This window comes from Pteropus medius, unplaced genomic scaffold (assembly GCF_902729225.1).
Source record: "Pteropus medius unplaced genomic scaffold, Ma_sr-lr_union100, whole genome shotgun sequence".
NCBI lineage: Eukaryota > Metazoa > Chordata > Mammalia > Chiroptera > Pteropodidae > Pteropus > Pteropus medius.
The window spans coordinates 18,837,657-18,852,709 of record NW_024349803.1 but is presented as its reverse complement, the minus strand read 5'-3'; the positions used below and the strand labels follow the sequence as shown (position 1 = coordinate 18,852,709).

General features: G+C 48.6%; 1 protein-coding gene and 1 pseudogene across 1 annotated transcript; one reads left to right on the top strand and one right to left on the bottom strand.

Annotated features, from left to right (window-relative positions):
• Positions 1 to 631: 631 nt before the first annotated feature.
• LOC120581929 (serine protease 45-like) lies at positions 632 to 8,499 on the top strand. The gene is made up of 6 exons (XM_039836808.1): positions 632 to 752; positions 2,824 to 2,850; positions 6,092 to 6,239; positions 6,733 to 7,007; positions 7,816 to 7,979; positions 8,266 to 8,499. The coding sequence occupies exons 1-6, from the start codon at positions 632 to 634 to the stop codon at positions 8,497 to 8,499; spliced, it is 969 nt and encodes a 322-aa protein (XP_039692742.1).
• Positions 8,500 to 12,265: 3,766 nt separating this feature from the next.
• LOC120582453 (uncharacterized) lies at positions 12,266 to 12,384 on the bottom strand (annotated as a pseudogene).
• Positions 12,385 to 15,053: the final 2,669 nt, after the last annotated feature.

Here is a 15,053-nt window from a genome sequence, read left to right as displayed (position 1 = left end):
AAACAGCATCCTGCACAGATGCCCTGTGACAGCCGGGGGCCTGGCATAGGCCACCATCTCTTTCAGTTGCGCCATCCGGTTGGCGGGCTGTGGAAGAGGAGGACTTCTTCACTCAAATCTTAGGTTCAGCCCAAATGTCACCTTCTCTAAGACAGCTTCCCTTAGTCCCTATCCTTACTGGTCTCTCCTGCTCTGCGGCTTTCCAGATTCTCAAACCAATATGCATTGCGCAACTCTCTAATACGCCAAGCTCAGGGGAGCGAGGGCGTTATTGTCAGAGGCTGGGTGACAAGGTGCCATCTCTGGCCCAGGAGTCTGGGTATACTTTCACGGGCCTGGTTCTGGGGGGCACTGTCACCAATTTAGGGCCCTTGGGGGTGCTTTCATGGGGCTGGCCGCGTGGAAGGGCTCCAAGGTCACCTGCCAGGAACAGGCACTGAGGGGAGGGCGCAGGGGCGCGCGCGTTTGGGGCTCCAGGGTCGCCAATCACGTGCCGTGCACGCAATCGTGCGCGGAGGGGCGTCACGTGCCTGGAACTCCGTCCGGTCACGTGCTGGCGGCACCGTCACGCATCCCCGCGCCTTCGCGTCTCGGTCGCCGCCAGGTGGCACCTCGCGGTCCTCAGGTCCTCATGGCTGCCTCGCTGTCCGGCCTCGGCGGTGGGCCTGGAGCCTCGAGGCTCTGGGATCTGAGCCGCAGCTTCTTGATGCTGCTGCTGCTGCTGCTCCTGCCGCCGCCGCTGCACAACCTGGGTGAGGCGGTGCCATCGCAGGGGCTGTTCTTCCGCCTTCTTCCCCAACCCCCTCCGCCTCCCCCTGCAACCCGCAACCTTCCAACATTCGGCTCAGGGACAGGGGCCGACCCCAGGACGTGGCTCTTTGTTCTGGCCATCTAGGACCTTGTGACCTACTCACCCCGCAGCCACCTGGCCTCTACTACCTGCTCCCAGGATCTCACCAGGGCCGCTCCAGGGGTGCCAAATCCCTGCCCTCTCTGGCCTCCTGCCTCAAGCCCCACCTGCCCCACAGCCTCCTGGGGACTCCTGGCTTTTCTCTTAGCTGGTCAGCCATTTCCTTCCCCTGTCAGTGTGGACCTCGTGGCTAGGACCCCAACCCTCTTGACAGCATCCTCAAGCCTCCAGCGCTCTATCCCCTACCCCTGGCTCTCTGATCTTCCCAGGCACCTGGGCACCACTGGAGACACCCCCTGGGGCATGCTTCCAATCCAGAGAAAATTGGTGGTCCCCACCTACTTTAAGAATATTCCAAAATTCACCTTCTCCCCAGACTCTATTCCAGCCCAGTGCACCGCACTAGAAGCTGCTTCGTTCACTCAGTGGACACAGGCCTGGAGCTGCCATCTCCCTTGACTCCTGCCAGCCCCCAGGGGCCCCTCCGAACCTGGCTACTCACCACCATCCTCGCTCGTTTCTTTAGGAGCCACAGACAAGTCCCCTGTTCCGGGCCGGCCTGCTTCCGGCATGGGTCTGCCGCCCTGCCTGTGTGTGCTTCCTCTGCCACCCACCACGGACCTGTAGCCTCGCCCTTTCTGTTTGCTGTGTTTCTTCTCTGCCTCTCTGCCCTCACTGCTGGGCTTCTCAGAGTGAGAGTTTTCATGCCGCCCTCCAGTCCTCCCTTCATCCTTAGCCGATTCCTGGCACGGCTCTGCCTTACTGTCCCAACCTTCTTCCCGCCCCCTCCTTTTCCATTGTCTGTAGTCTGCAGGCTTCTCTCCAGATTCCGCTCTCCCTCAGGGTAACTGCCTTGCTCTTCTGCGTCCCTCCCAGCCACCCATGCTCTGTTCGTCCATGACGGATTGGTGTTCCCTAAGGTGCGTTCTGGGTCCCCTCTTTGCTGCTCCCTGGGTGAACGCATTTGCCCTGGGGCAGTGAGCTGCCATTTATGTGGCGCTGCCTCACCAAAACCACCTGTCTGGACGCACATCCACCTGCTTGACACCCCCACCTGAATGACCTAGAAACATCTCAACCGCCTGGGGGCCGAAGCTGAGGCCTTTGTCTTCCTACAGACTGGTTCTCTTACTCCGTTCTCTGACTCAGTGGATAGCAGCCACTCATCTCTAAAATCAGAAATGGGAGGTTGGGGGGTGGGGTGGGAGGTAGAGGGATCACCCTAGACTCAGCCATCTTCCCCGCCTCCAGCTTGCCACGTGTGCCCTCGCTGCCGCTTCCTCATTCAGACCTCATCTCTCGCCTGGTTTCTGCAGAGCCCCGCTGGCTTCAGTCTTGTCACCGTCCCGTCGATTCCCCATGCCTCACCTCCACGGGCCTCCTGCCTCCCAGCAGGCCTTCCCTAGGCTTCGTGGCCTGGCTTATAAGGCCTCTCATGATTGAACCCCGACTCTGCTCCCCTAGCATCATTTCTTGCCATCATGGGCCTTGCCCTTAATCTTCCATTGCCTCAGGCACACACCATGATGCTTCTTTTGCAAGGAACGTCATTGTCACATCTCATTTCTGTTTTACCTTCTCATCTTTAAGACTTGGCACAATCAGCCCTCTTCCTAGAGGCCTCTCTGTCCACCACTTCTTCTGGGCTCACCTGACACCTGTGGCTTTGTCCCCGCATTGATCTCACATGATTGTGGGTTTACTTCTGTCTCCCCTGCTGGACAGTGTGTTCCTCAAGGGCAAGTACAGCGTGTGTCTGTCTGATACACCGCTGTCCTCACCAGCTCTGGGCTGTAGGCATATTAGAAAATATTTGGTGAAGGAATGAATGAACTACTTGATGAAAATGCATCTCTTCACTGTCATCCTGTCATGACCTCTCGCTTCATCTCTGTCTCTCTTTTCTCCTCCAGGTTACAAAGAAGACAATGCCAAACCAGGTGGGTAGGGTAAACCCCTGCCACAGGAAAGCCTCAGCTCCTGGGAGGGTGTGTTCTGAAAAGGGCAGGGCTTCTGGATCCGTTGGAAACAGGAATTTAGTGTCAAGGGCTTGCTTTCTAAAGTCCAGCCTGTGGCTGCCAGGACATACAGACCTAACGGTGCAGAGGAAAGAGCGGCTGGGCCTCCCATGGGAATGCAGAGCCTCTCTGAATCCGCGCAGGCTGCATCTGAGCAGGAGCCCTGTCCAGGAAGCTGATGCAGACCCTTTTCTACACAGAAACCTTTGGGGCTCTAAACTGTTATGTTGCAAGTAGAGCCTCCAGGGCCCTGTGGCAGTGCCTGTGGAGCCTGGCTCTGCTGGGTCTTCCTGTCTTTTTCCTTTGACCTCAAGGGTGGAGGATGGGTTGATCCTGCTTGTTCCGAGCCTCTGTTGTCATGGGCACACCCTGATTTGTTATATATTGTTCGATCAATAGATTAAGTTAGTTATTCCGCTTATGTCCATGCCCCGCTCCTGTTCCCTCTCTTTCCCCTCCTCCCAACCTTTTTTATATGTTCAGTGTGTATCTCTCTGTTGGTGTGTTCTTATAAAAATACGTATTGCAGTTTTGGGTCTATATCTTTTTAGCTTACACAAATAGTATATGCACTAAATCTCTGTTTTCTTTTCATTCAGCCCTAGATTAAAAAAAAAAAACAGTTTATTTTGAAATAATTTTAAACTTACAAAACACCGCGAAAATACTATAGGACAAGGACAATGTCTTTGTGATTATGGCAAATATACACATACGTCATTTTTTCAGAATTAGTTGAGGGTAACACACAGCATGGTCCTTTATCTCTAAATACTTTGGTGTGTATTTTCTGTGAATATTCTCTGAGATAGTCACAGGGCACTTACCAACTCCAAAAATTTACACTGATGCTATCTGTCCTTTTATCTACTGTCCATATTCCAGTTTGGTCAGTTCTGTGATTCCTGCCAGCAATCAGTGAAGGTGTATATATTGCTCAAACCTACCAACCCTTGACGCCATCCAGCTTTTACATTTTTTTTGCTCATCTAATAGGTAAAAAAAAAAAAAATAACTTCTTGATTTAATTGACATTTTTCTCGTTACTGATGAGTTTGCGCATGTCTTAATGTGCCGTTGGCCTCTCGAGTTTCTTCTTGTAATAAATTGGCCGTCCTCATCCTTTGTCCCTTGTCTATTGTTCTTCTTTCTTGTTGATTTCCTAGAGTCACTTGTATATTCCTAATGAGAGTCTTGTATTGATTTTAGATATTGCTAATATTGCCTTCCAACCTGCCATCTGTCTGTGAGCTTTGTTCCTGGGGTCAGGAATCCTTGATTTTGATGTAATTACAGCCATCAGGTGAACGCTTCCTGGTGTGTGTTTTGAGTTTGGTCTTAGGAATCCTTTCCCACGCCATGTTACATGGTCTGCTGCTAACGTCACGGTTTAACCTTTTGTGATTATGGTGCCACGGTGCTCTGGGAAGGGAATCCAGCTTTGTTTTTCTTATTCCTTCTATAGTGAGCCAGTTTTCCCAGCACCATCCTGTCTCTGCTCAACGAGCTATCCTTTGCCCACCAATTATGGAGGCTCCTGCCTTTATTCATTAAGTGCCTGTATTCCATGAGACAACCTCTCAAGTTCTCTATTCTTTTCCTTGGTCCATTTGTCTGTCCTTGTCAGCATCGCACTGTTTTTGTTCTTAGGGCTTTGACGTGTATCTTAATATCTGCTAGGGCAAGTGTCCCTTCTTTGCTGTGCTTTTTCAAAGACCGATCTATTCGTGGATCATTGTTTTTCTATTTTAATTTTAGAATAAGCTTACTAAATTTCTTTAAAACATTCTAACTCGGAAAGTGACTTTATAGATTAACCTGGGAAAATTACATCTGAAATATTTAGTTCTATTTAATAGCAAGGGATGTCTCTTCATTTATGGCAGTCCTTTTCAGTGTCCTTAATGAGAATTTTAAATGTATTGCCACAGAACTCTTGCATAGTGTCGATAAGTTAATTCCTTTGTACTTGCTAATTTCTTGCAATGGAAAATATGTCTGATTTTGAATATATTTTCTAGTTGGTACTGCTGGCGTAGAGAAATATTATTGACTTTAAAAGTAAATTGTTGAAGTATTATATACACACACAAAGTGCACAAAATGTGAGTTCAGCTCAAGAAATTATCACACAGTGAACACACCTGTGCAGTCACCACCCAGGTAAGTAACACACAGGAGGTAGAGCCACGCCGGCCCCCAGACTGCTTTCTCAGTTGCTTCCTGTGTCCTCCTCGCATGACGTACCCATTCCTCGCTTCTGACAGTCTAGGTTATTTTTGCCCGTTCCTCAGCGTTATATGATGTTTGCTGTAGGTTTGTGGCCTATAACTTTTATAAAGTTAAGGGTTCCCTTTTCATTCCTAGTTTGCTAAGTAACAGGGTTTTTGTTTTTTTTTGTTTTGTTTTTTTTGTTTTTGGTCATAGCTATGTGTTGAATTTTTCAAATGCCTTTTCTTTTGCGTATTGAGAAAAGCACATGATCTTTCTCTCTGTGGAGAAAAAGAATTGTTTATGTGGAGAACACACAGAGGGCTCCTCCGTTGTGGGACCACCCTTGCACTCCTGGGACAATCTCCATGTGATCACGGCACACTACTTTTGGCTGATACTTCGTTGGTACTGTCTGCATCTATGTTCATCCATACAGTCGTGCAACTTGATTGTTGGAACTAAGAACTAAGTTGGTTGGAGTGTGCACACTAGGGGTGAGCAGGCGGCCTCAGCGGGCTCCAGTGGCCCGTGTAAGACTTCCGACACACAAATCTGGAGCTTTCCTTGACTCTGAGCAGTGTGGGCCTCTAAGAGGTGCAGTCAGCATTACAGCCTTCAGGAGCATGGCCTAGGGACTTACCCAGACACAAGAGAGTGAGGTTCTGTGCTGACTGCTCCCCGCTCCCTGTGCGTCTCAGTGCCTCTCTCTCCTCCTGTGATGTCTCTACTGATTTTTAAAAAATCTCTGTCATTGTCATTTCCGGCCTAGCTCAGTGCCTTTGGGCAGGTCACTGTCCTTGTTGCCCCCTCAGTCAGCCCCTCTTTGAAAGGGGAACGAGACCCCGAGTTCATAGCCCTGTACAGGTTGCCCCAGGGGCATCTTGGTCTCAGTCATTCTTATTCTCCTCTATGTGGCCGCTGTGTCTCCCTGGCTCACTTGTCCCTGAAGCTTGTGGGAAACCCTGGTGGTCGGAAGATGTGGACATGACCCGCCATTGGCCCTGGGAGGTGAGCCTCCGACTGGAGAATGAGCATGTGTGTGGAGGGGCCCTCATTGACCTCAGCTGGGTGGTGACCGCTGCCCACTGCATCCAAGGGTGAGTGTGGCCCATGTGTCAGGGCCTGGAGTGCCAGGGCTGCAATGGGCCCAGCCTATCCTCCCCGTGTCCCTCATGAAGCCAAGCGGGAGTGGGGGAGGTAGGGGGTGTGGGAAGGATGCCTAGAACAGGGGAGTCATGCTCATCAGCCCTCACAGGGCCCAGGGACTGAGCTGGGGCGGGACTCCCAAGCAGTAGGCAGCCTCAGTACCGAGCGCCCACCCCTCACACGCATGAGAACATGTATGTAGACCAACACCTGCACGCCTGCATACACAACACAGAGACCAGGCTACCTCGAATCAACTTGAATGATGAGTGAGGGGATAGTCTTAGCTCCGACCCTGAGGGCCCCCCGGCTGGATTAGCAGGTTGAGCCAGCAGAGCAAATCAGACAGGACATCTGCTGAGGGAGAGGGTCCTTGGTGGAGAAAGGGGCATAGCGCTTCTGGGGACCCTGACATCTACCAGGTGGGCTCCGTGTCTCCCATAGCACCAAAGAGTACTCGGTGATTCTTGGCACCTCCAAGCTGAAGCCTGCGGACCCCAAGAAGACTGTCTCGATCCGTGTGAAGGACATCATTATGCACCCCAGGTTCTGGGGCCGGACCTTCACCATGGGCGATATCGCCCTGCTCCAGCTTCACACCCCTGCCATCTTCAGCAAGTACGTGCAGCCCATCTGCCTCCCAGAGCCCACCTACCACCTGAAGGTGGGGACGCAGTGCTGGGTGACCGGCTGGGGCCAGGTTAAGCAGCGCTTCTCAGGTGAGCAGGATGGGATGGAGGTGGGGGGCGGTGCCGGGGTGGAGTGGGGTGCAGTCCAGTTCTTTCATCATCGCGGCTTTGGGAAGCTGGCAGCTGTTACCTCTGCCCCCTGGTGCTTGGGTGTGTTAGGACTGCTCATGTCTGGTTCACACCGTTGTGCCTGCCACGGGCACCTCACCCCAGCCTGGCCATAACTGGGCTGAGCATGACCGTTTGCATCACGGAAGCTCAGAGTCGGGAATTCATAAATTCGTTCACTGGACAGACTTCTTCCACACGTCGAACCCTTGTCATGGGGAACACGTGCCCTGCCTGCGGGGAGCTCCGCCTGAGTGGGTGGGGCGCAGGCTGACAGGGGGAGAGGCAGACACTTTTCAGATGATCCCGAGATCAGCCAGGAGGATCTGGGAGGAGCTATCGGAGCAGAGTCTGCCTGAGCTGCCTGTGGGAGGCTGACTGTTGCCCAGGTGGCCGAGGGCGCAGCCACTGCGGCGCTCAGAGGCTGGAGAGCAGCTCTGTGTGGTCGGGGTCTCGATTCGTAAGTGTTTGTGTTGCAGCTTGGATTGTGGGCTGCTTGTTTCGGAAGGAGAAGCTTCTCAGAGAAAGGGGTCCCGAAGCACAGCCGTAGGGACCGAGGGGCTTGCCAGACGTGGTCCACAGAGCAGGGGGAAGGGCCACGTGAAAAGGGCGTGGAGGCGTGGAGGGGCGGGGCTTTGCTGACTCTCAGGATGAAGGTGACAAGACACCAGGGAGAGGCTAGGGCCGAGTGGGGTAAGGGGTCAGTTCTCCCCGCTGGGCTCCTCCACAGCTAACTCCACGCTGACGCCAGAGCTGCAGGAGGCCGAGGTGTTCATTATGGACAACAATAAGTGTGACCAGATTTACCGCAAGAAGTCCCGTGTCCTCCGCATCGTCCCTCTTGTCCTTGGGGACATGATCTGTGCCACCAATTATGGAGAAAACCTGTGCTATGTGAGTTTCGAGGAGGTTCTTGCAGCTCTCCTTCTGTTGGGGACTCCCGGGTTGGGGGACGGTTCCCTGGGGAGGGGTTTGCTTGGCCTTCCCCCTTGTCACCATTGCCAGGCCTTGCTCTGCTCCCATGTTTTTTCCCCTGAGTCTTTGATTTTGCCTAATGTTCCGGGATGGGGTCCCAGCTGTCCTCAAAGAATGCAAGACCCTTCCAAGCGGAACTCAGAGGGTGGGTGTACTGGGTCCCGGCTGCACCCCGAGCCTCCGTCACTCCTCTCTCTTTGCCTAGGGTGATTCTGGGGGTCCACTGGCTTGTGAAGTCGAGAATGGATGGATTCTGGCTGGGATATTGTCCTGGGAAAAGGCCTGTGCCAAAGAACAGAATCCAGGCGTGTACACCCGTGTCACCAAATACAGCAAATGGATCAATAAGCAAATGAGCAGTGGGACTCTCCCAGGCCCCCACAGTGCCACATGGCTCCTACTCCTGTCCCGGTTGCTGCAGCCCCGGATGGTCCCCTGATCTCCCCTCTCCCTTCTCCCTGCTTTGCCTCTGCTGAACGGGGCCCGATCAAGGGCAGACCAAGGTCATGTGTCCTTCTTCAACAAGAGTCAAGGTGGGGACAGAGCGGCCCCTGGGGGACTGACTCCTGCTCTGGCATCCTGGTAGGGAGGGACGTGGTGGACGACTTGGCCTTGGGTGTCCAGGAGAAGGGACGTGTGGCCTGGAGAGGGCTCTGGATTTGGGGACCAGAATAGCAGGTATTAAATCTGTGCAAACGTGAGCTGGCTCTGTTCTCTTTTCTGGGTGGCCCCGGGTGGGGGTTGGGGGTGGGTGGGAGGGCAGCGTCTCCTAGAGTTAATTCTGCCAGGTGATGCCCCAGAGTGGGGCTGGTGGTTTTTGCTGTATCACTAGTGCTGGGGCATCGGGAAAGGACCTGGGCTTGGGGCCTCAGTTTCCTCATCTGTAAAGTGGGAGAACTGTAGGGATCTGTTTGGATACTCTGTGGGCTGACAGGAAGCAGGGCCCACATACGGCGCTCTAAAATCAGCTTTCATTTTTTTTAAATGGCATTTAAAAATACTGATTGCAAAAGTATTACATGTTTACCTCTATATTTTTTCAAATGTTTTTTAAAAAAATTATAAGGAATATCTGAATGCATTGCGATCTATGAAAATTCAGAAATACATATAAAGACCCCCACCTCCCACCCACTCCCATTACCGGTGCTGTTCCCGTCCCCAGGAATAATCATCGTTAGCAACCTTAAATAAAATATCTTTAAGATTTTTAAATAAATGATATCTTATGTATGTATTAGTAGGAACCTACCTTTTTAAAAATTACATGCCTTGAAAACCTTTCTATGTCAGTACCTAGAGCGATGCATCATTTCACATCACTGCATGTGTTCTGTGTGACGGGATTTATCCGGCATCGGCTTTTAGGCTGTTTCTGACTTGTTGGCACTGTGGCCATGCTGCTGTGAACACGTGAACGCACACCTGCCGGCACAGGTGACGGGGGAGGGGGCACTCCCCACAGCAGGTCCTCGGCTGCCTTCCTAGGAGTGAGCTGAGGAGAGTCAAAGGAAACACAAATTTAACCATTTTGGATGAATACTATCAAATCCACTCCTGAATCTGAACTAGTTTACATCCACACCTACAGTACACTAGAAGGAATGTGTTCCCTTTTGCTAAAAGTGGACATTATACATTTTTAAAACTTGTGCCCATCCGGTGGTAGAAAGTTACATCATTGCTGTTTTAATTTGCATTTTTTTTAATTGGAAAAATGTTTTTTCATGTGTTTATTGGAAAACAAGTGTGCCTTTTCTCTTGTAAATCCTGTTGATATACTTCACCTTTTTAAAACATTGGGTTGCTCATCTTTTCTTATGAAAGGTCTTTATCTTTTCTGAATATGAAGCCTTTGTCACTTATTTTACAAATATTTTCTCTGGTGAACCACTTGTCTTTTGGAAATATGTGGATTAGAAATATGGTAATTTTCCCATAGAGACTTTAAAAATTATTATGGAGTCGAAACAGCCAGTCTTTGCTTTATGGGTTCTGTGCTTTGTTTAAGATGGCTTTCTTCATCTCCGGATTATAAAAGCTCTCTTTCTATATTTCTTTTTAATATTTTGATAAATTAATTTTTATGTGTAACTGTAATCCATTTAAAATTTCTGTTTATGTGTGGTGTGAGGTGGAGATGATCTGTTTCCAACTGGAGAACCAGCTTCGTTGACACTTTCTCGTAGAGTCCATCTTTTTGACTGTGCCGATCTGAATATCCACCTTGATAATAACAAAATCCCAATATATTCATGAGTGTGGTTTTGAACCCTCTACCATTTCCCTAATGATCCGTTTGTCTGTCCCTGGGTTAGTGCTGTACTGTTTCAATCAGCTTTATGTCATGTTTTGTTAAATGATAGCAAAATCTCTCTTCCTTTTTTTAACTTGCCTGACCTTCTACGCTCATCTTCCGTCTCGACTTTAGAATCAGTTTGTAATTTCCATTAAAAATACTATTTGTATTTGAATTGAAATTAAACACGCAGGCTAATTTGGGGATAACTCTCATTTTTACAATGCAGAGTCCCTAACCAGGGTTCTGATACATGTCTTCATTCAGCACTTCTATTCACGGACGTCTGGAAAAATATTGAGTTTCTGTCTAAGTGTTTTACAAACTTTGATTATGTCCGTTGTGGATAATATCTTTGCCCATCATGTTTTTTTCTTATCCTACGTGTGAGGTATTTTAAAGCTATTGATGAATAAAAAAAAGATAGTGATCTTGATTCTTGGCCATCTTGCAAAACTATCTTATCTAATTCAATTTTATAGTTACTGGCCTAGTTGAGTGTCCCACTCCTTCTTATGTTAATTTTAGGATAGAAAATCACTTAATTTAGTTTAGATTTTTATTTATTTTTTTAAAAATGTTTATTTTACATATATATATTTTAGCTTAGATTTTTAATTTTCAAACTGATGTGTAAAATTTGAATCTATGGCCCCTTTATTATTTCTAATATTATTGATATGTGTACTCATTCTCTTTTCTTCATTATTAAAGATTAGAATCACCAAATTTTTGTCTATTTCTTAGGTGTTTACAAAAAACCATCTGCTTAGCTTTATGGTACTCATCCTCTCCTTGTTACCCCAGGTTCTGGTCAGCCCACACCCTCCGCCATGCTGCTGGTGTTCCCCAGGAGGAAGCTGTCACACTCCCAGCTCCCAGGAGGGGTGCCCTGTAGGCATGACTAGTGAGCGTGGTCCAGCGCCCCAGCCATCTGACCTCAGGGGTTATCCCTGTCACCTAAGGCCTGGTTTGAGAAGACACCTGCACACTCTCGCCGTGAAGGTGGATGAGGAAGCGGAAGGAGGGGTGGGCCGTTAGCAACCATTTTTCAACCAGGGGCCCAGCTCAGGATGAAGCTGTACTACTGAAGAGAGGAGACAGAAATTTTAAGGCTGTTTGAAGGTTTCTCTTACTCGGGAACTCCTGAATGTACAAACTAGCTTGAGAGATCAGATCTGCTTCTTTTTATTTTATTTCATTAAAGTTCATTTAGCTTTAGTAATTTCAACTTTCTACTCTTAGGGGATTCATTTTGTTCTTTTTCTAACTTCTTGAGTACGCTTGGTTCACTATTATAGACTTCTTTGGTTTTCACTTGCTTTCATAAAATTTCCTCTGAGTCTCCCTTTGGTCATATTTCATAGCGTTTGATACGTATTGACCTCATTGTCATTCATTTCTACATTTTAAATTTCACGCCGTATTTCTTATTTATGTAGAAGGGTGTTATTTAATTTCCTGGTGGATAATCTGGGGGAGGGGTAGAGGCATCTCTTTTTTCTCTATTGAGAGTTATATCACAATATGGACTTAGTTGTTTCTGCATTTTGGAATTGATTGAGGTTTTATTTGCGCTTGGTAGTTGGTTAGTTTTAGTGAATGTTTTATGTGCTTTTGAATGAAACTGGTGTGTTTTGAAACAGTGTTCTAGCTATAAACTGGATCAGGCTTGTTGATTGTGTTACTCAAATCCTTTCAATACTTCAGATATTTCATGTCTGTATAATCCATTGATTTTTGAAAGATTTACCACGGAAATTAAGACTTGGTCTATTTCTTCTTGCACTTCTGATACATCTTTTTTTTTTTTTTAATTTTTTTTTTAGGCGAGGCAACCCTTGGTTGACCTCACAGATTGCAAGGACCTTATCAGCTTACAATCCCTTATTTTTTTTATTGTTTACGCGTACAGCACCTGGTCTTCCTAGGTGGTCTCCCATCCAAGTACTAACCAGGCCCAACCCTGCTTAGCTTCCGAGATCAGACGGGATCGGGCTTGTTCGGGTTGGCATGGCTATAGACAGATAATTCTTGCTTTATGTTCCAAAGCTGTATTGTTAGGAGTGCAAGGTTCACGCCTGCTATACCATATTGGTGGGGTATATCCTATCAATATAAAATATGCCTTTCATCCTATTTAATATTTGTTTTTTCAAAGATCTGGATTATAGAGTTCATTCCTAATTCTGCTGTCCTAATTGATTAGGGTATATTTTTATATTTTGTATATGCTTCCTACAGATTTTCCTTGGGTTTATTCGGTAACTTTTACAGTCTCCTGATTTTAGCATTTAATTAATTTATTTTCGCTTTTTGTTATTCAATAATAAGAACTTTTAAGGCTATGGATTTGTCTTGAACACACCCAATACATTTTAAAAATTCATTGCTCTATTAGTATTTTCTGAAGTTTTAGAATGTTTTTATTTTTTCAAAACAAGTTACAAGTTTAAAATCTTCAAACGATTTGGTTTATTCTGCTTACTCTTGTTATTAAATCCTTGTTTCATTGCATCATAGTAAAAAATGTGGCCCAAAGTCGTTCGGCTTTTAGGGAAGTTATTGTGGTTTCCCTAGCAGTCTAGTGTGCAGTTGGTTTTTATGGTTATTCCATTCCTCAAAGACAGTGTCGAAGACTCTCCCACTACAAGTGAGTTTTTCAGTTTCTCGCGTATCGTCAGTTGATTTCGCTTCAAATATTTGATGTTGTGCTATTGATGAGCGGAACTTTATGACGTTATATAGTCATCACCATTTTAATTTTTTTCAGCGTAAAGTAACTTTCTTTTTCTGTTTAAAGCTTTTGTCCTGAACCACAGGCAGAAGAGCAGAGAGGGGCTTCTTTCCCTGGGTCTTCTTTGTTCTCTCTCTCTCCACTGATTCATGAAGACCCAGCCCTTCAGGCTGCTTCCTCTAAGGAAGCCACCCTCCCAGGTTCTCTTGAAAATACAGAACCTGTGGGAAAAAGGCAAACTCCAGCTCTAGCTCAATCACCCACAGCAGGAACTAGCCATCCCCTTCCCTGTGCCTCAGTTTCCACACTTCCGGCGGGGAGGGGCAGCAGAAGGGCTTCATAAGGGAGCTCGGACTGGGTCCTAGGGTTGCCTCATAGGGCAGGCACCAGGAACTGTCACTAGCCAGATACTTGGTACTGTTGCAGGCTCAGGGTTGGGCATACAGGGACATCACCACGACCCAGGCTGAGCCTGAGAGGCACTGTCGTGGGCCAGACACCAGGCGCTGTCACAGACTCAGCACTGTGATAGCATTCTAGGGAGGCTCCTGGAAGCAGCATCGCATTGTGCCTTGGTGGGGCCTTGCTGTGGCCACACTCTCTCCTTCTCAGCATCCTGATGCTGCCTCAGCTGCATGAGCCCCCAGCCCTGGGGCAGAGGCCTACTCCCTGCTACCTTGAATAAACAAACCATGAGTTCTAGAATCCTTGCACGTTGGAGATGCCCTGGCCCCACGTTCCGTTATGAGAACCAGTAAGGACCGGGCACCTGCTTGTCATGGCCTGCGGACCAGGGAATCTTCAGGGCCTCACGGCTCCATTTTCTTCTGCTGGACTTGGGACTCCATTCTATGTCAAAGGTAGGGCTTTGGGGACATGGGAGAGGTGCAGGAGGAGTCTGTTTGCCTGGGCGCCTATGTCAGCTGTCCTCATGCCTGACAGGCACGGCCTTACCATGTGATGTGCCACGCCTGGGGACTGAGACAGTGTCGAGGCCATTCCAGTTTACAGGGTGACAGAACATGAGGGAAGAAAGAGCCTTATTACAAATTGGAGCACAAGTCAACATCTGTGGAACAGATGAGCTTCTTTGGGAGACAAGATCCGGGAGAACCAGGACTTGATGACACTGTGGTGTGTGAGTCACTGCTCACCCTACACAAGGCGCTCTCAGACAGCTTTATGTCTCGAAACCTGTGAGCTGGGCTATACCCACATCATCTCACAAGGGAAACCGAGACCCAGAGAATTTAAGTGGCTCTTGGAGCCAGGATTCAATACTGGTTTTTAGTAGGCTCTTTGGGGGTGAAAAGTTTGTGGCCCCATGAGATGGGAGGTCTCTGAGCTCTTACCCTAACTGACCACATGTAATTTCGTGGTGGCAACCTTGGCTCAGGTCACCTGCCAGCTGCCCATTCTGCCTCTTGGCAGAGAACTTGCTGGCATGGCATCTGCGAGTAAGGCTGTGTCTTCCAACTCAGGGACTTTGTCTTTTTTCCTCATTGTATGACTCCCCTTCCTGGACCAGTGCCTTGTTGAACGAGTGAGTGAATGAACGAATGAATGAATGGGTGCCCTCCTACTTTGCCCTTCCCTCAGGCATCTATAACATTCTGGGGTGGCAAGGACCAGCACTTCTCCATGTAGCCAAAGGCTGTGCCTTTGATGGTGTGGGAGAGAGGGGACTGTGACCTTAAGGGACAGAGGTCACGAGCCAAGTCTTCCTGTCACCATGTGTGAGTGTGGGTGGTGACATTAGGGCACAGCTTGTAAGGGGAGTGCTCCAACTCTGGGATGCCAAGAAGGGCTGCGTAGAGGTGGTGTGTAGTGGGCTCCATTTGAGCCAATGAATGTCCCCTGGGTATGGAATAGTGACACTGTGCCTATGACAAGGCTGATTGGCAACACTTCACATCCTCAGATAATCCATTCTGGCTCCCCCCAGATACAACTGTTG